Raw genomic sequence first — 21,045 nt, 5'->3', positions numbered from 1 at the left:
ACAGAAAGTTCCCGTTAGGGGTGTCAGAGAGGTTGATGCACTCCGGATATCTTATCCTTTAATTATTCTAAGTAATTTAATCTGGTACACTCAATTAGTTTTATCCCTTATATAACTTATTGTGTGATAACGCTAGACCTAGGAATTCCTTGATATATGAAAATATTCTGTTTCTCTTTCAAGTTTAAAGTATTACTTTGAAATAGTCTTTTAATTTAGCTTATGTGAACTGCCTTACTTTCACCACATGGTGTAGAGCATATAGGATGGATAGATATAAGTGGCAGTTAATAAGACAGGAATGATTATTATGAATTGAAATTTATTTAAATTATTATATTTCTGCGTGCTATTGACTTATTTCTTGCTAATTTAATACAAATGTATGTATTTATTTTATTGAAAATAAACTTAAATTTGAGTGAAAAAAAAAAAAAAAAGAATATGCAAATGAGCTAGATACGCTGATTCAGAAACGTACTTACGCCCGTCGGATTTAGCTACGCCGTTTACGTAAGGCTTACGTCCGGCGTAACGTTACCCCTGCAATATGAGGCGCAGCCAATGCAAAGTATGGACGTCGGAACAGCCGTCAAATTTTACATTGTTTACGTAAGTCGTACGTGAATGGGGCTGGGCGTAGGTTACGTTTACATCACAGGCATTGAGGCCAGCGTATGTTAGGGAGTAAATTCGACGTGATACTGAGCATGTGCGCGCATGCACTGTTCGTTCGGCGCTTCATTAACATGGGGTCACGATTCATTTAAATACATCACCTTCCACCTACTTTGAATTACGCGGGCTTACGCCGGCGGCACGTTGTCGGCAAGAGCTTTGTGAATACTGATCTCCCCCTCACTATCTTACGGCGGCGTAGCGCATATCAGATGCGCTACGCCGCACTAAAGATACTCCAATGTATCTGAATCGCAGCCAAAATCTCCTGCGTAAGAAGTCTACAAACGGATAAGTAGCCATTGCTTCACTTGTAGTCCTATAAGAAGATCTACTGCTAGTGTTTCATCTATTACAATTGTATTACTAAATATACCGTGTGGATATTGACATACTATTTGGGAGATACTATTGTGTTAAAGCTTGTTTGCAAAGGAGTACCTTTAAAGGGACAGCTACCTTCAAATTATTACAGCAATATTTACCTCATGTATGCAACTATATATTCCTGAGCTATATTGCCTCTCAATTGTAACCATTACTATATCTACAATATTTAGCTCATGTATGCAACTATATTCACCTGAGCTATACTGCCTCTTATATGCAGCTACTGTTCCATCTACAATATTTACCTCAAGTATGCAACTATAATTACCTGAGTTATATTGCCTCTCATACGCAAATACTATTACTCAACTATAGTGCCTGTCATATGCAAGTACGAGTTGTCACTACAACTCCTATTTACTACAACCTTGACATAAGTACAAATCCCTTGTAGGCCTTGTCCTAATTGTTTGTTTGAACATGTTCGCTCTAACTTTTCTATGCTAGAGGTTGATGCTATTTCATAGCATCTCCCTTAGTGGCCAAATACATCCCTACATGCTTAAGTTAAGTGATATGATGTAGAGAACCCCCAAACTCCTGTTGTTAGAAAAGACGCCTGGGGTCCCTTACTGATAATCACTTGCATATAGTGGTGTATTGGAATATTGACCTTGAACTATATTTTTAAACGCTAAGCTCTGGTCGCATGTTGTAATGCATCCATGCTTAGTAGCTCAACGCCTTTCTTTGTGACACAGAGATGATGTATAGATCCCCCAAACTCCTGTTGCGAGGAGTGACTCCTGGGGCCCAATACTGAGTTGTCGCATAGAGAATCGCATTGAATTCCTTGCTAACCGCAGTTGTGGTTCACTCCGTTCACCAGTGCTGTTACAGTATATCCTTATAGATCATCACTATGGCAGTAGTTTAGAAAGGATGAGATTGGGTTTACATCCACTTTAATTGAATCCTGTCTAAATTGGCCCTTGTATGTATCAATGTGATTTTGGGACCTAAGATTGTTAGTTCCTTGAGGGCAGGGACTGATGTGAATGTACAATATATATTTAAAGCAATGCGGAAATTGACAGCGATATACAAGTACCTGTAATAAATAAACATTACACATGAGTGGTCCACAGTTGTCGTCGTCATCATCAAAAAAAAACCTCCGTGAGAAATGCAGTGCATGCAGTTATTCAGGAAGTGTGATGCAACAAAGCATGAAACCATTTTTTTTTTAAGATAAATGGTAATTGTTTATGATATACAGTGCTTTAGTTAGGATTTACATCTACTTTCTACTTCAATATCTAAAATACAAGTACAGTATGCCCTGGTTCACACTGGGTACGATTTGGAATGATTTGAGATTTGACATGTCAAATCGCATCTCAAATCGGCGGCAATTGTCGGCAATGGCACTGTCCTAATCAGTGCGACGCCGCATCTGCGATTTCAAAAAGTAGTTCCTGTACTACTTTTTGCGATTTCGGGCCGCGATTTACATTTACATTCGGAATTCGCATCAGTGTGAACCTTCACTATAAGTAAGAGTATAAGAAACAGATTTTTATAATTTTTCCTCTTTAAAGTGGTTCTAAAGTCATGCTATGCATTAACATAAAAAAACTTGTGTGCAACAGCTTCCCTCACTCCCCCTAATACTTACCTGAGCCCCATCTCGATCCATTGATGCTGCCCAGGACTCTCCCTCCTCGTTGGCTGAGACAGCAGCAGGACGTCCCCCCAGCTGCTCGGGAAGCCCAGGACGTCATATGACGTACACCCGGAGGGAAGTAGGGTTCCTGCCAACGTCATTTTACAATGACTCGGTAAGGAAGGGGTTAAGATGAAGATGCTTGTGATTGTGTCTTGGCAAGAATGTCTATATAAGGTAGTGATGTGTATGTTAAATTTCACAGGGTAAACAGGGTTAACGTTTGTAATGGGGTGTAGGGAGGGTGGGGCGTTTTTTTGGGTAGTTGAGTGGAAGGGGGAAAGATGTGGGGGGGGTTACTGGGAGGGTGGGAAAGGGGGTTGGTTGGGGGGTAGGAATCAAGCTTCCATGGTGTGGGATAGAGGGGGGGCTAGGGGTGTGTGGGGACAAGGGGTTCCTGCCTGCTTTAGTGCCTCCTGGCTAGGAGTGTATACCTGTGATGTTGGCTTCAGGGTTTAACATAGTCGTCTTTCATTTTGAAATGTTTGTTGTTTTTTAAATAAAAAAAATAAGACTTTAATATCACTTTAAATTGTATCTCCTGTTATTTATTTATTTTAGATCATGAATGTTTTTTGCTTCCTTTACAGTGGTCATTTATTAATGAGTTGAATAAACTGAAGCGCTTGCAATCTCTTAATTGCCAAAACAACCCTTTAATGGAAAGTGAGAAGAACCCTGGAACTGTCCGACAGCTTATAATTGCAAAAATAGCAAATCTAAAGTATTTGAACAAGACAGAGGTATGTTATGTTGTTTTTGTGGATCACAGGTGCACACAGAAACGTTGTACACATAAACGTTGTACACATTTATAGAGATTTATATATTTCAAGACATTTGAGGACTTAAAAAATATAAAGCAAATCGGTGATCATAGAAGATTATTTCTTTATTTTGATAGCAGAGTAGAAGTATGCGTTTATGTTATAGGCATATGTCTTTTATGCTGCCATGTAAATAATTAGCAAAATATTTAATCATCTGTTCTGATCAGTGCAAAAAAATAAACACACTTTGAAGGAAAAAAAAATCTCAGAATGGAAGAACATGAAGTTTTTACTGTATACAGTTGTATGAAAAAAGTATTTGCCCCCCTCCTGGTTTTTTTTATTTATTTTTGCATATTTCTCACAGCTAAATGATTCAGATCATCAAACAAATTGTAATATTACACAAAGATAACCCTGGTAAATCTAAGATGCAGCTTTTAAATTATTATTAAATCTATTGAGGGAAAAAAGCTGTTCAAACCTGCCAGGCCCTATGTGAAAAAGTAATTGCCCCCTCCCATGCTGAATCATGAATGAACTGTGATTGACCACAGTTTTTTCGGAAAACTGAGTTAAATTTCACTTGCCACACCCAGTCCTGATTACTGCCAGACCTGTTGAATCAAGAAATCACATAAATAGAAGCTTTCTGACAAAGTGATGCACACTAACAGATCACAATTAGCCACACATTATGCCACAATCTAAAAAAGTTCAAGAACCGATTAGAAACAAACATGTATCGGTCTAAGAAAGGTTTCAAAGCCATTTCTAATGCCGCGTACACACAATCGTTTTTCGGCATGAAAAAAAACGTTGTTTTTCAGCATGTAGAAAAAACATTGTTTTTTCCAATTTCATCATTAAAACGACGTTGTCCACACACGGTCGTTTTAAAAAAATGCTCTAGCAAAGCGCGGTGACGTACAACATGTACGATGGCACTATAAAGGGGCACCCTTGGGGCTGCTTTAGCTGATTTTGTGTTAGTTAAAGACGATTCACGCTTTTCTGTCTGTTACAGCGTGATGAATGTGCTTACTCCATTAAGAAACTGTAGTTTTACCAGAACGAGCGCTCCCGTCCCATAACTTGCTTCTGAGAATGCATGTGTTTTTTACGTCGTCTTAGCTCACACACAATCATTTTTTACAACCCGAAAAACGACATAGTTTAAAACATCGTTAAAAAATGCAGCATGTTCGAGAAAAAAAAATTGTTGTTTTTCAGAAGCCGAAAAATCATGTGAAGCCCACACACGATCGTTTTAAATGACATTTTTTAAAAACAACATTTTTTTCATGCTGAAAAACAATTGTGTGTATGCGAGCATAAGACTTTGGAATTTCAGTGAACCACGGGGAGAACCATTATCCACAAACAGAGATAACTTGGAACAGTGGAGAACCTTCCCAGGAGTGGCAGGCCTACAACAATTACTCCAAGAGCATGACAACGACGAGCCCAGGAGGTCATAAAAGAACCCAGAACAACATCTAAAGAACTACAGGCCTCACTTGCCTCGGGTAAGATTCAGTGTTCATTATTTTCACAATAAGAAAAAGACTTGGCAAAATTGGCATCCATGGGAGAGTTCCAAGGTCAAAGCCACTGCTGACCAAAAAGAACACTCGCATTTACTAAAAAATATCTTGATTATGCCCAAGAATTTTAGGCAAATATTCTGTGGACTGATGAGACAAAAATTGTACTTTTTGGAAGGTGTTCATCCCGTTAAATTTGGCATAAAATGAATACAGCATTTCATAACAAGAACATCATACAGTCAGACATGGTGTTGATAGCGTGATGATCTGGTGCTGCTTTGCAGCTTTAGGACCTAGACGACTTACCATAATTAATGGACCCAGGAATTCCAAGCTCTACCAGAAAATCCTAAATGAGAATGTCCGGCCATCAGTTTGTGACCTCAAGCTCAAGTGCACTTGGGTTATGCAACAGAACAATGATTCGAAACCCAACAGCAAGTCCACCTCCAAATGGTTCAAACAAAGCAACATTTTGGTTTTGGAGTGGCCTAGTCAAAGCCCTGACTTAAATTCAATTGAGATGCTGTATCATGACCTTACACAGGCCGTTCATGCTGGAAACCCCTCCAATGTGAGTTAAAACAATTCTGCATAGAAGAGTGGGCCAAAATTGCTCAACAGCAATGTGAAAGACTCATTGGGGGGCAATTACTTTTTCACATAAAGTCGGGCAGGTTTGGACAGCTTTTTTGCCTTAATAAATGAAACCATCATTTAAAAACTGCATTTTGTTTTTACTCGAGTTATCTTTGTGTAATAATAAAATTAGTTTGATCTGAGTCATTTAAGTGTGACAAAAAATCAGAAAGGGGGCAAATACTTTTCTCTTCTCGTCCATGGACGGACACAGCCTTCACAAGTCTTGACATATGGGTTATGTTCCTGTTCATAGGAGAGGACTAGGCAGAACATGTTAGATATTTAAAAACATGTTACTTTAACAGAGTTGAACAGCCCCGCCCAGGGGCCGGTCCTTCCAGCATGCAGCCTCAGTTTTTTTTCTGCCTAGCAGAGGAGAACTACGTGGCTCTTTTTGGGCCCAGCTCCCTGAAGATATGTTTTCTTTTCTTCTCTTTTATTTGAGATTCTTCTATCAACTGCTGGCTGGGTGACAGGCTGCATATATAGATCCTTGTAGTCTCCCCAGTCCGGCCATTGAGCGTGAGCAGACCTTAGCTAAGCGCTGGGTTGGCCACGACATACCCCATGACTCCAGGGTTGGCCGGTGGGCTTTTTTCTCCAGGGTCCACACATGACTGGGCTGTTTTGTTGTCTCACTCACAGTTGACCGGGCCGACAGCTACTCCAACGTGGTTGTAGGTCTGTCAGAAATGCGCCAGCGGGTCCTTGCATGGACGGGTAAGTACAGTCCCTCCTGCCTCGGCGGGTTGGAACAGCTGGGCATTCCTGGGGTTAGGGGGTTCTCCTATCCTCCCTTTCCCTGCTCTCTGTCACATTTTTCTCTTCTGCTCTATAGAGCTCGCTGCGACCGGGGCAGACCTGTGGGGGGACTCCGGTTCCCAATGGGGGACTGTGGGGTGTCGGGGCCTTTTTTCTCTTCGGCGTCTGGCGGCTATTTTGCCTGCGTTGTGGACCAGGACCTTCCTTGTGAGGAAGACCCCTCGCCCGGGTCGGTGCAGGACAGGGCACTTGTTAGTGCGCTTATCAATGCTGTGAGGGACTCCCTTAAGCTGGATGGTGCAGCTGAGGCATCCACAGAGGGATCAGTCTCTTTTGGGTCGCACAAGTCGGACCGATCTGTAAAAGTTTTTCCTTATGTATCCTTTTTTGACAAGTTCATAGATCAGGAATGGGAAAAGCCGCAGAAGTCCTTTTGTGGTCCCTCAGCGCCTGCCGGTCCGTTACCCTTTTGAGGCCAGCCTTTTGAAAAAATGGGCCTTCTCCTGCGGTGGTTGGCCCCCCGGTTGAATAAGGTAACCACTCTCCCTGTAGAAGGGACCCCTGATTTCAAGGACCATACTGATAGGAGGTCCGAGGCGGTGACCCGCTCCATGTTTACCATGCTAGGGTCTGCATTGCGGCCTATTTTGGCTGCAACTTTGGTGTCTGAAACTCTCACTGAATGGGCAAAAATTTAGCTCCAGACTGTGGAGGAGCATCAGCTCCCTCCTGAGTGTGTAAGACTGGTCGACGGGTTGGTCCAGGGCCTTATATATGTCTGTGATGCTACCCTGGATGCAGCTTCCTTGATATCCAGAGCCTATGTATCTGCGGATGTATTGCGCCACCTGATTTGGCTGAAATGCTGGTCTGCTGACCAAGCATCCAAAAAAGCTCTGGCAGATTTACCCTTCAAAGGTGGGAGACTTTTTGGTACCTCGCTGGACCACATTATTAAAGATGTCACTGGAGGTAAGAGCACTCTCCTCCCTCAGTCCACCAAAGGGAAGGAGCCGCGCCATAAGCCGGATCCTTCCTTTCCCACGCAGAAGCGGTATTTTCGTCAGTCAGGGCCCGTGGGTAGACCCTCCCAGGCTGACAAAGGCTCAGCTGGGGGACAGAAACGTCCCTGGGTGCGTAAGCCGAACAAGCTGCAACCAAACCCGCCACTGCATGATGTTTTGCACCGCCTGACTCATGGGTGGGGGACGGCTTTGCATGTTCACGGTTCGGTGGACCGCCCTGCTCTCCGACCAGTGGGTCTGCGAGGTGGTCACTTTGGGGTATAAGATAGTTTCTTTCCTGTCTGCCGAACAGATTCTTTCCCTCAAATCTCCCTCTCCTTCCAGCTCGTAGGTCTGCCCTATTGGGGGCAGTGCAAGACTTGCTAAGTTGCGGGGTAATTTTACCTGTTCCGCAGGACGAGAGGTTTCAGGGATTTTATTCAAATCTGTTTGTGGTCCTGAAGACAGACGGGGTCCTTCCAATCTTGGACCTCAAAGCCCTAAATGCCTTTGTGAGAGTACAGAAGTTCCGTATGGAATCCACTTGTTCGGTGGTGGCTGCGCTCCATCCGGGGGACTTTCTGGCGTCCTTGGACCGCAAGGACGCATACCTGCATGTCCCAATTTGCGCAGGACACCAGAGTTTTCTGCGTTTTGCGATTGGCGAAGACCACTATCAGCTTGTGGCTCTTCCCTTTGGCCTGGCGTCAGCACCAAGAGTTTTCACCAAGGTGCTCGCCCCGATTCTAGCTTTGCTGAGACAGCGAGGCATTGCCATCGTGGGCTACTTAGGCGATCTTCTTCTGAGAGCAGCTTCTGGCTCAGAATTAGAGGTAGATATGTCTATAGCCAGCCAGACCCTCCCAGAATTCGGTTGGGTGTTGAACATCCAGAAGTCGGTCCTGATACCGATTCAGCGTTTGGAATACCTGTTGATTCTGGACTCCGGAGGCGAGGGTCTTCCTTCCCTTGGAAAAATTGCAGACTCTTCAGTCTGCGGTGCAACTGTTGGCATCCCGCAAATGATTGTCTCTCTATTTTTGCATGAGAGTCCTGGGCCTCATTGTAGCCTCCTTCGAGGCGGTATTGTATGCCCAATTCCACACTCGAGTATTGCAGAGGGAGATCCTGTCCAAATGGAACAATTCTCCATTGTCTCTGGATCGTCAGATTCAGATTGCTCACCTGGTCAGAGTCTCTCTGAATTGGTGGCTGAGACCCCCGGCTCTTCGGTCCGGGAAGTCGTTTCTTCCCTTCCAGTGGATGGTGATTACGACGGACGTCAGCCTCACGGGTTGGGGGCGTCTGGGGGGTCCAGTCGGCCCAGGGTCGCTGGACTCTAGAAGAATCCTGTCTGCCGATCAATGTCCTGGGACTTCTGGCGATCAGGCTGTGCCTTTTCTCGTGGTCGACGAGGTTGCAAGGTTGCCCAATCAGGATCCAGTCGGACAATGCCACGGCGGTGGCTTATGTCAACTATCAGGGGGTAACACGGAGCTCGGCTGTAGTGTTAGAGATCGCTCACATCCTGCGGTGGGCGGAAAGAAGCTGCCGACTCTGTCAGCCGTCTACATTCCGGGCGTAGAAAACTGGCAGGCAGACTACCTAAGTCGCCAGATGCTGGACCAGGGAGAATGGTCATTGCATCCGGAGGTGTTTCAACTCCTTTGCGGGAGGTGGAGCACTCTGGACGTGGATCTCTTGGCCTCTCGCCTCAACCGCAAAGTGTCGAGGTTCGTGGCCAGATCCAGAAAATCCCTGGTCAGACGCGTTGGTGGCCCCGTGGGGTCAGTATCGGCTATTTTATTCCTTTCCCCCACTGAAGTTGCTTCCCCGTCTGCTCCGAAGAGTGGAGACCAAGGGGATCCCGATGATTCTAATCGCTCCAGATTGGCCCCGGCGTCCTTGGTACGCCGATCTCGTGCTCCTGGTGGCGGATGCACCCTGGTGGCTGCCAATGCGGGAGGACCTTCTGTCTCAAGGTCCCATACTTCATCCCGCTTTACAGTCCCTGGCTTTGACGGCATGGCTATTGAAAGCCAGGTACTAAGGGACCAAGGTCTTTCCAACTCGGTCATCTCAATGTTGAGGGCACGGAAGTCTTCTTCCAGGAAGATCACCATTAAGGGACAGATTTCAGCCTTGGCTGTGTTCTTTCAACATCCTTTGGCGGCCCATTCTCTGGTGGGTATCTGTGCAGGGGGTACATCATGTACTTCCTCCTATTAAGCCACCTCTTCCTCCATGGGATTTGAATCTGGTGCTCTCGGTTCTTCAGGGACCTCCCTTTGAAAACATCAGAGAGATTCCTCTCGACACTATCTCAGAAAGTGGCCTTTCTGGTGGCCATTACATCTGTCAGACGTGTTTCTGAATTGGCGGCCTTGTCTTACAAGTCAGTACCTGTCTGCTACGGCTCAGTTTCGGAGGTCTGACTCGCTATTTGTGTCAGTGTCTGGTCCGCAAAAGGGCCTGGCGCTCGTCTGCCACCATTTCTCGGTGGATCAGGCAGACTGTCAAACAGACCTATGCTCTTAAGGGGCGGGCGCCCCCCTTTCCGGTCACGGCACATTGGTCGTCTGTTCACACCTTTTCCAAATTTAACAAGGTTGATGTGAGTGCATCTTCAGATGCTTCCTTCGGCCCGCAAGGTTTTGCAGGCGGCTGTTTAAAGTTGCAACTAGTCAGTTGAGGAGCTCTGCTTGTTTTGGGGTGAAGTTATTTGTTTTTATTGATGCTGTTCCCACCCCTCGTTTTTTTGACACTGCTTGGGGACGTCCCATATGTCAAGACTTGTGAAGGCTTTGTCCGTCCATGGACGAAAAGAGAAAATAGGATTTTTTGTAAAATTTGTCGTCCATGGACGGACACAGCACCCACCCCTCCTTTTTTTAGGTTTGTACTGCTTGTTACGAACTGAGGCTGCATGCTGCAGGGCGGAGGGTTATGTCTGGAGGGACTGCCCCCTGGGCGGGGCAGTTCAACTCTGTTAAAGTAACATGTATTTAAATATCTAACATGTTCTGTCTAGTCCTCTCCTATGAACATAACCCATATGTTAAGACTTGTGAAGGCTGTGTCCCTCCATGGACGACACAGAAAAGGATTTTATGGTGAGTACAAAAAATCCTATTTTTCAAACAACTTTATCCCCCAAACTGTACTTAAAGTGAATCCTGTGTTTAAAAAGGTACACTTGTTTATTCAGGGTTCTCAACCCTATACCAAAAGCTTGAATTAAACTGTTAAAAGTAATAACGCATAGGGGGAGAAAAAAACTGTGCCTAGTCAAGGATGGCATCCTAACCTCTCTAGTGAGATCCTGGAAATAAACAAAATCCCAAATTTTGCAAGAAGATGTACGATTTGGGATCCTTCTTGTTCCCAGGATTTTCCCCAATGTATACTGTCGAAGAATGTGTGGGATAAATACCACAGGAGGCAGAGGGTGGCCAGACACACTAGGCGAGGATGAAGAAAGTGGAGATTCATTTTTTTAAAGGTATCTACTTGGGGGTGTGGCCTAGAGCTGCATGGAGTGAGAGCTCTGTGTGAGACTTCTCCTTCTCCTTTATTCTTCTACTTTATTAATACTTCCCCTAACATCCTGATAAGCTGCCTACAGTGTTCCTCAGTACATCTGCATCCACTTTAGGGGTGCTGAATTTAATCGATGCATCGCAATTCGGGGGTCCCCGATGCGGCAGCGATGCATGCGACCCCAATAATCGATGTCCGTGATGTCATCAGACATGCCCCGCCCCTCCCGGGAGATCGTTTCGAGCAGGTCTTTTAAAATACTAGTTTTGTAATAAATGCACATTAAAATCCATTAAGTGGCCACCGCTGTATGTGCTTTTTTCAAATATATGCAGATTCATACCTCCGTGTGTATATAACTGTACATGCGATCATGTGACTCCATGGTCATAGTCTCTTCTGACGTCAGCCCCGCACGCCTCTCTTGTGATCTGTTACTTTAGCTAAAGACGATGGGTGGGACTGAGAACGGACGTCAGGAGAGGAGAGATGTGAGACTTGAGGAGAGAGGCAGGCCGGACCATGTAGTTACATGAGGGGCATATACAGTTATATACACACAGAGACATGAGGTATGAATCTGTATATGTTTTAAAAAGCACATTACAGCAGTGGCCACTTAATGGATTATAATGGCATTTATTACCACAGGTATTTTATCAGCAGTATGTGACTCCTACACGTGCTCTGTCTGTGCCGGCATTTCTCTGGCTCTTTGCACATTCCACTGTGTTAACTCCTAGTGTGCTGGAATGTGCAAAGCCCAGAGAAATGTCAGCACACAGACAGTGCAGTAAAACTCACAGGGCTGTTTGTCAGTTGTGGATTCTAATCCCTCCTGACCTCCCAGCAGCCGTGTGTGTGTGTGAATTCCTGTACCCTGTAGTGCACCGGATTAGTGCACTTTTTAAAGGGAAGTTCCACCCTATTTATTTATTTTTTTAAATCAGCAGCTACAAACAGTGTAGCTGCTGACTTTTATTAAACCGACGCTCACCTGTCCCACAGTCCATCGATGTGGCCGCCTGGAGCTCCACTCATCTCCCCCTCCTCTCCACCGTCAAATCTACTGTGGGCACCCGGCCTTGACAGCTTACAGTTTCATGGCCGAGTGCACACTGCGTTCTGCATTGACCAGCCAATGTTCTGGGACCTGTGTTGTGTCCCAGAAGATCGCTGGCACGGAAGGAGCCGCCTAGGGCGAGAGGAGTCTCCTCCTAGGTGGCTGGGACAGGAAGGAGAAAGTGAGACAGGAAGTCCAACTAAAAAGAGGTTACACCCCCCTCTAAAAAATGACATGCCAAATGTGGCATGTCAGGGTGCAAGGGGTGCTTAAAGCGGAAGTTTCACTGGGTGGAACTCCGCTTTAAGGAAGTGAGGTTATTTTTAATTCAAAGCAGTTCCAGTAAATGTTTTGTTTATTAAAAGTCAGCAGCTACAAAAAAGTGTATCTTCTGACTTTTAATAAAAAGACACTCACCTGTCCCACAATCCAGCGACGTGGCCACCTGAACACTCCATGCTCTCCCCTGCCTGTCCACGACGCTGGCAATACTACTATGGGCATCCGGCTGTGACAGCTTGCAGCTTCACAGCCAGGTGCGCATGTTTCACTGAGCTGTCCTGCATAGCCGGGTAATCTTCTGGGACCTGTGATGTGTCCCAGAAGATTGCTTGGAAGAAGGGCCGTCTAGGCGGCCCAAGCGGAAGTGGAAGCGCGTCAGCAATCGTGATGCATCGCGGAATCGAATCGTTGACCAAATAATCAAAATGGAATCGTGAGCCCAGTGAAGATGCACACCCCTAATCCACGTTGCCTCCAAAACGGACCTGGAGCCCTGGCAAAGCTAGACAAATACCGCCATGAGGAGCAGGACCCGGTGGATGAAGATGGGGTTTTTAGCAGGAGGAAGAACCACCCATGGGGGACAGTGCCAGAGTTCTGGAGGCCATGTCCCTGTGCCAGACTACCCTTCTAAAATAGAGGAGGTTAAGGTCGACATATCCTTCGTTAGAGAAGATATTCACAAGTTGAGGTAGAGACTAACGGAGACCGAGCGCAGGGTTAAAATTCCACCATTGCAGGTTTCAACCGAACGGCTGCAATACCAGCTTAATGCTATTCTAAACAAGCAAACGGATATGGAGAAAAAACTCCACAGATGCAATCTCTGTTTTGTGGGTCTACCTGAGAGGGCTAAGGGCTCTGACCCCCCCTACATTTCTGGAGAACTTGCTTGTTAAAACTTTCAGCAAAGCGGCCTTCTCGTCAACATTTGTGGTGGAGCCGCGCTCTCCGGTGCACCTTCATTGCCAAGTTTTTAAACTACGGTGACCGGAACACTATCCTGCGACCAACCTGCAAGAGAGGTAATATCCCATTTGGCAGCGTTCATGTTGCTGTGTTCCTGGATTTCTCTGCCGGGGTACAGAAGAAGAAAGCACAGTTTGTCGAGGCTAAGCAACAACTACCGTAAGCATATATCACCTTGACCAATGCAATGTTATTCCTGGCGAGACTCCATGTAGTCTGTGACGGTAAGGCCTAGTTCTTTGAGGATCCTGCTGTGGTTCTGTCCTGGCTGGAGAAAGACTGCTCCTACCCTTTGTTCCTGTTTAACAGCTCTAGACCATGGGTTTTCAAACTACGGCCCTCCAGTTGTTCAGGAACTACAATTCCCATCATGCCTAGTCATGTCTGCGAATGTCAGTGTGTTACAATGCCTCATGGGAGGTGTAGTTCTACAACAGCTGAAGGGCCGTAGTTTGAGGATCCCTGTTCTGGACCGACCAACCTGGTGTAAAAACTGCTCGTTCACTTCAATTTGTTCTGTAGTTCAGGAACTATAACCTGAGTCGTCCATTAACCAAGCCTTCATCCAGTAGAAATCAGGAAGATGTATGCCTGGGTGTCTAGCCATTCTGATGCATACAATGCGGATTCAAAGAATTTTAATTGAGCCATGATGTTCCACCCGTAAATTGCTGGGATAAAGCATACCGTAGGTTAACCCTTTTTCACTGAGCTGTTTTCTGACCTCCACAAAGGAACATCTACACTTCTGTAGATCAGGAGAGAAATCCGGGAAAAAGTGTAGAGTGGTGTTTTCATACCGAACCTGTAGCTCTTTCCTGGCTTCTGCAAGTATGAAATTTCAGTCTTTATAATTGAGAAAGCAGACTAGAAATGGCCTAGGTGGGGATCCCCGTGGTCTTGGGCCCTTTCCACAATGTAAGCGGATGGGAATTGCGTCAGGCTTTGGATGTCTTTGAAAAAGGATTTGGCACACCTGGTGGGGTGTGCCCCTTCAGAGCCCTCCGGGAGCCCCACCACCTGCACATTATTATGACAGAGCCTGTTTTCTGCTCCTGACCAGGCCAGTGAAGTCCGTGCTGGACACATCTCACAGATTGGAGTACCTGGGTCTGATATTGAACACAGCTCTTTTTAGAATCGTTCTGCCTTTGGAAAAACTTCCTGCAGTCTCAGGCCAGAGCCCTTCAGACCCAGACCAATCATTGATTCATGAAATGGTATGAATGAATCCGCGCAATGGAAACAAATATTGCCTATGAGTGATTTGTTGAGGGTTTTTGACACCCTTAGTTAATAAAGCAGCTGCCCCTACTTGATTTATTTCACCTAAGTGAGATAATGAATTGAGTGTGGTTTAGAGGTAGGAGTGGCGCTACCTTAATTAATAGTGAATATAAAGTGCATTACTGATAATGTGGGTAATAGATTTATCCTATTTTAGTATAAAGTGCACCTGTGCTTATTAAAAAAACACCAATAGGGGGCGCATGCGCGGCGCGATGCTGACCGGACTCGCCTGAGCCGCGCTCCACGAGACCCGGGCCTTCTAGGCGGATTTCCCAGGGCAATTTAGCACCCTCGGTGGCGATTTCACCCAGCACCCCTGTGGGAACACTCAGTGTATGCCATCCGCTAGGAAGAAGCGGAATCGGAGCTCCGGGCACACCCTGACGAACTTTCTCCTTACCATGGAGCAGAGGCACAAGAAGGCGTCCCAAGATGGCGCCGACCAGCACATGTGGACACAGGCCTGCACGGACAGTCACTCACCTAAGACCGTTCCTACACAGCCCCACAACAGTGAGTACAACCCCCCTTTATCTATGGCGGACCTGGATGATAGCTTGACAGCTATATTTAATAAATTGGTGGATAAAATTGAGCATGAAGTGCACAAATCCACGGCGGCTCTGTCCCAGGAGATTGCCAGTATTGGCAACCGCACGGATCTCCTTGAAACAAAGCACGATGAGCTCTCCCTGGCTCACAACGATCTTAGAAAAGATTTTGAAAACCTAACTGACAACTTTGCCTTCATGCAGGCACAGGTTGAGGACCTTGACAACCGAAATCGCCGCCATAATATTAGGCTGAGGGGGGTCCCTGAGACTGTCACAGACCTGATGCCTGCAGTATCAAAGTTTTTTCAAGGCCTCTTACCAGACAAGCCCCCCTCTGCATTTATCTGTGACAGGATCCACAGAGCGCTACGTCCCAAACCCCCCCCCCCCCTGATGGTCCACCCAGGGACATAGTGATGTGCATGAGGGACTTTCTAATAAAAGAAGATATAATGTGCGCATCCAGAAATTCCCCTAATCTAAACATGGATGGCAAAAGAATCCAAATATATCCGGATATATCCCCTGCAACCATGGATAGGAGGCGCAGGATGAAAGAAGTTACCACGGTATTACAAGCTGCTAGGATCAGGTACCGCTGGGGATTCCCCTTTAAGCTAACGATCCCACACAATGGATCAACGTACACGGTCTACAATGTTATCGAGGGAAAAGAACTCCTGGTGAAACTGGGCTTATTAACCCAAGATCCTCTTATTCGTCCCCCTGCTACACCCAGACTTTCCCTAATTTGGTCAACCCCGTCCACCAGACGCAGCCAAAGAGACCAAAGAAGACTAATCCAATCTTTTCAGAAGTGACCCCTTTTGATTCTGTGTGGTCTCCCCGGCCCAAATTCATTGTCTCTTCCTGGTTTTTGTTCTTTTAAGTCTTTTTCTCGCTGTTATTTTTAATAAATTTTTCCCCCTACACTTATACTCCCCTCTCCGGAGAGGGACTCTAGCATGGGACATTACATCAACCCACTTCTCAGATGCTCACCCTGGACCCATTCTTTTGAACTGCTGCTGAATACTTGCTAGCTGAGGCCTCAGTGTTAGGTCAACATATTCACTACGAGTCCATGGTCAAACATCATTGTCCCATTACCAGCTAACGTGAGCTTACAAGTTCCTTGAAGCTCCCTCTGACTATACCTCTGCCCCAACCCTGTTTGACTCTGCATTATACGCCCTGGTGCAAATTTTCCGCTTCATAGTACAAAGCATTTGGGTGGGAACTCCCACCCTAAGAACATTTTTTTTTCTTACTTCGATATATATCTGTATTTTTACCTTTTGTATTATTTAATTTTTTTTTCGAGATGCCTGGAACATCCGTCGTCGCTAGATTGACCCCACCTCCACAGCTGTTCTCGACTGCTGCTCCGTTCTAGGATGGGGCATCACCCGAGCGTTCTGTAGTCTAGGGACATTTATGTCCCACTTCTTACAATTCGTTGTTGTAAAATGTTTGACAGGCCTTTTCCTGTCCCCAAAATATGTTCTGTAATTTTGATAATTCTGTGGTTTATATTGTGGGCCAATAGGGCCCTCCTTTTTGTTTGGATAAGCTCATCCAGTGACAGTCACTTAATTATTTCCTTTACGCTGGTTTATTGCTCATGCATTGTACTTTTTGCGATTTCATTGCTCTACATAGATAGATTGTTTTTACAACTGTGTTTTTGTATTATCACATGAACCAAGGCGTGTGGTTTTGCGTCCTGATAACAAGATTTAGTCTGTTGATAGTCCCCCTATTGTTTACCCATGGGTCTTAGAATAGTTTCCCACAATACACAGGGATTTAACTCACCTCATAAGCGTAAAAAAGCATTCCAACACTACAAGAGAATTGGAGCGGACATTATCTTACTCCAAGAGACACACTTTGCCACGGCTAACCACCCCACCTTTTTTAATAGAACATATAGTCAGCACCACTACACCACCTTCTCTAACAAAACCCGTGGGGTTGCAATTTTTATACGTAACTCAGTCATTTTTGATATACAACATATATTTAAAAACCCAGATAGCCGCTTTATAATTCTAAAGGGTACTATCAATAACAAAGGGATAACTATCGCATCTATATACGCCCCAAATGAATCTCAAACGACTTTCTTTTCAAATTTTTTTAATATACTGGATAGATATCACTCCCCACATATGATCCTGGGTGGAGATTTTAACCTAACAGCTCATCCAGCCCTAGATAGAAGCAAAATCTCACCCTCCTCGAAATCGTTCTCTAAAAACAATTAACAGACGTATCAATAAAAACCAACTAATAGACTCCTGGAGGGCTCACAATGTAGGGATCAAAGCCTTTTCACATTTCTCTCACCCACATGACTGTTATGCCAGGTTGGACTACATTTTTTGCACCCCCGTTTTGTTGGCCAACTCATCCCATTGCTCATATACATCCTTGCCCATGGTCTGACCATGACATCATATCTTTCGATACATCACACATAGGCCTTTCCCCTTCAACATACAATTGGCGACTTAATGATGCCCTACTGACAGACTCAGTAAACAAGGATTCTATTGCAACCCATATAGACAACTATTTTGAAGATAACATTAATGAAGACACTCCCCCTTCCTCTGTTTGGGTAGCCCATAAGGCAGTTCTTAGGGGTCATATCATCAAATTAGCAGCGGCTAAAAATAGGGAAAGACTGGCGGATATTAAATGTCTGACAAATGATTTAAATCAATTATACTATAAACTACAACATTCAACTTCACAGGAAATCACACATCAGATTCAATCCAAACGCAAAGCCCTTGATCTTATTCTGTCAGCAAACACAGAAAGGGCATTGAGGTTTTCAAAGGCCAAATTTCTGATACACAGTAACTCTCCCTCGGCAATGTTTGCCAGGAAGTTGAATCAAGATGTTAACCCCACTCATATTTACAAGTTACGTGACACTCATGGTAACCTGATCACACATCCACGTGGAGTTCTCAATATCTTCACTGACTTTTACAAGAAATTGCTGTCCGACCCGGGTATAGACCCAGATACACTTGCCAACTCATGGTTGAACGACTTGAGACTCCCCTCTTTAGATCCCCATCAAACTGAATCCCTGAACAGGCCCTGTACTACAGAAGAAATCTCCCAGGTAATTAAATCCCTCAAAGTATCCACGGCCCCGAGCCCGGATGGTTTCACAACCTCCTACTATAAAAAATGTTCCCCCTTGTTAGCCCCTAATCTTATGAAACTCTTTAATTATGTCCTGGAGGGTAATCAATTTCCTGAGGAGATGCTTTTAGCAAACCTCTCCCTGATCCCTAAACCCGATAAGGACCACACTCTCCCTCAAAATTTTCGCCCCATATCAGTATTAAATAATGATCTTAAAATATTCGGTAGAATCCTTGCAGACAGACTGGCCTCAGTTATTTCTCCCTTAATCCATCACGACCAATCAGGCTTCATACCAGGTAGGCAGATAGTGGACAACATAAGACTAGTGACTAATGTCATCCAGGATGCTAATTTGAACTCCAAACAGGCCTGCCTCTTGAGCTTGGACATACACAAAGCTTTCGATAGCGTGAGTTGGTCCTATTTGAATAAACTTCTCCCTAAATTCGGAATCACAGGCAATTTCTTACAAGGCTCTTTACCATGCCCCACAGACTCGTATCAAAATCCCAGGTAACAACTCAGAATTCTTCCCACTGGGCAGAGGAACCAGGCAGGGTTGTCCCCTGTCCCCTCTCCTTTTTGCGCTCGCCATAGAGCCTCTTGCTCAGGCCATCAGGCACAACACAGACATTCGTGGGTATCCCGGTGGGGACTCGGAGTTCAAGATTAGTTTATATGCGGACGATGCACTAGTGTTCCTTACGGAACCCCTCCTCTCCATCCCAGTGCTCTTGGATACATTGAACACTTTCCACGCTATCTCAGGCCTTAAAATGAACCCTGCTAAATGTTCAGCCCTATCACTTAACTTACCTCCAGATTTACTGACTAGATTGGGTAATAATTTCCCTTTCATTTGGTGCCCAGACTCCTTCAGATATCTGGGGGTCAATATCACCTCTTCATATACACAATTATATAAAGCTAACTATCCCCCTATCATCGCACGCATTGGCTCTCTTATGAACTCCTGGTCCTCTTATCACATCTCATTCCTGGGCAGAGTCTGTGCTGTCAAAATGAGCATTATCCCTAAATTATTGTACTACTTCCGCTCCCTTCCCATACTTGTTCCCAAAACTAGGATCGAGGGTATCCAGAGAACTATCAACAAATTTATCTGGGAAGGTAAAAAACCCAGATATAGCTACGCTCTCTTACACCGACCTCAAGCAAGGGGCGGCCTGGGTTTACCCAACCTTTGGCACTATTATCTGGCCACAAAACTCTCCCAACTGTCGCAATGGTTCTCTCCTATGCAAAATATACCATGGAAGAAGTTTGAAACTTCCTCTATCCTTCCATACCACCTTCAGGGCATATTATGGTCCAAAAATGTTCTCTACAGAAAGCTCTCCAAACTCAACCTTGTTGTGGCCCACCTCTTCCAATTATGGGTTAAAATAAATGACACTCACCTTCTTTCCTCCCCTATATCTCCTCTTACCTCATTCCTAGGTGACATCAGATTTAACCTGGCATATACCAACAGGCGGCATTTTTCATTATGGATAGATAAAAACCTACTTACATTATCCTCATTCCAATCTAAATGGGAGTTTAAAACTTTCGAGATGATACAGAGAGAGTCCATGGCCTCCCCTATTCAAAGATAGAAAACTACAGGCTTATAAAATCGTTTTTTGCAAAATACTTTTCACTATCCACCCTCCCCACCATAACATTATTTGAGAGGATATGCCTCTCTTCCGCACGGGACAGAGGGATGATCTCTCTGATATATAGCTACCTCAATAATCTTCAATTGGAGGAGAAATCCTCCCAGATGCTACACTGGGAAGTGGACCTAGGAGTCACAATTCCCCCTGAATCTTGGTACGCTATGGCAGAAAATCCCTGGAAATGCAATAAAGCTATTTCTTTTATAGAAACACAAATTAAAATATTCTCTAGGTGGTACTTTACACCCTCTAAACTCCATTCCTTCTATTTATCTGTCTCTCCAAACTGTTTCAGGGGCTGCTCTGAACAGGGTACTATGCTACACACATTCTGGAGCTGCCCATTCCTTGAGCAAATATGGAAAACTGCAGCAGCATGGTTTGAGGCGACTTCAGGCCACAAAATCTCCTTTTCCCCTCAAATTTGCATTCTCTATGCTGGGATTCCTGATATTCCCACCCCACAGGTTAGATTACTACATTCCCTATGTAGTTCAATACAGTGGATGGTTGCATTGAATTGGAGAACCAACAACATATACTGGCAACAGGTGATGGATCGGATGGAGATTCTCAAGCTCTCGGAAAGAGTTTACCATACCCTTAATGATAGCCTACAAGTATATAACTCTAAATGGTCTAGTTGGTCCTCCAGCCATTAACGATAGCCTAGGTTGCCTCCTCCTTTATTCAAACCCTCTACCCTCCGCATGTTAGTTGAATCTTGGCTAAGGGTTTTTTGAGTCATGAAAAAAAAAAGTGCAATGATTTCTGATCTATCTTTCATAGGTATTTCAATGTTATCTTACAATACTATATGTATTTGTATATCAATGAAACTACGCTGATCCTTGTACTGTCCATTCGTTTATAATGTATGTATGCTTATTCACATTTATATTTACAATAAACTTTTGTAAACAAAAAAACACCAATAAATACAATGTAGTGATCAGATACAGATGCAATAGTGTACATTAATAAAGTCCTTGTGCTTCGTATTAGTTATTAGTGATATCCAGTCCA

General features: G+C 44.8%; 1 protein-coding gene across 5 annotated transcripts in view; it reads left to right on the top strand.

Annotated features, from left to right (window-relative positions):
* The window catches only part of TBCE (tubulin folding cofactor E), a 619,064-nt gene that overhangs the window by 384,837 nt on the left and 213,182 nt on the right, over nucleotides 1-21,045 (top strand). For all 5 annotated transcript variants that reach the window (XM_040350725.1, XM_040350726.1, XM_040350724.1 and 2 more), the window contains one exon: nucleotides 3,325-3,477. In XM_040350725.1, coding sequence (XP_040206659.1) covers nucleotides 3,325-3,477 — 153 coding nt within the window. The remainder of the gene's footprint in view (nucleotides 1-3,324; nucleotides 3,478-21,045) is intronic.

Source organism: Rana temporaria, chromosome 4, assembly GCF_905171775.1.
Source record: "Rana temporaria chromosome 4, aRanTem1.1, whole genome shotgun sequence".
Taxonomy (NCBI): Eukaryota; Metazoa; Chordata; class Amphibia; order Anura; family Ranidae; genus Rana; species Rana temporaria.
The sequence above is the reverse complement of the archived record's forward strand: the minus strand, read 5'-3'. Positions and strand labels throughout refer to the sequence as shown.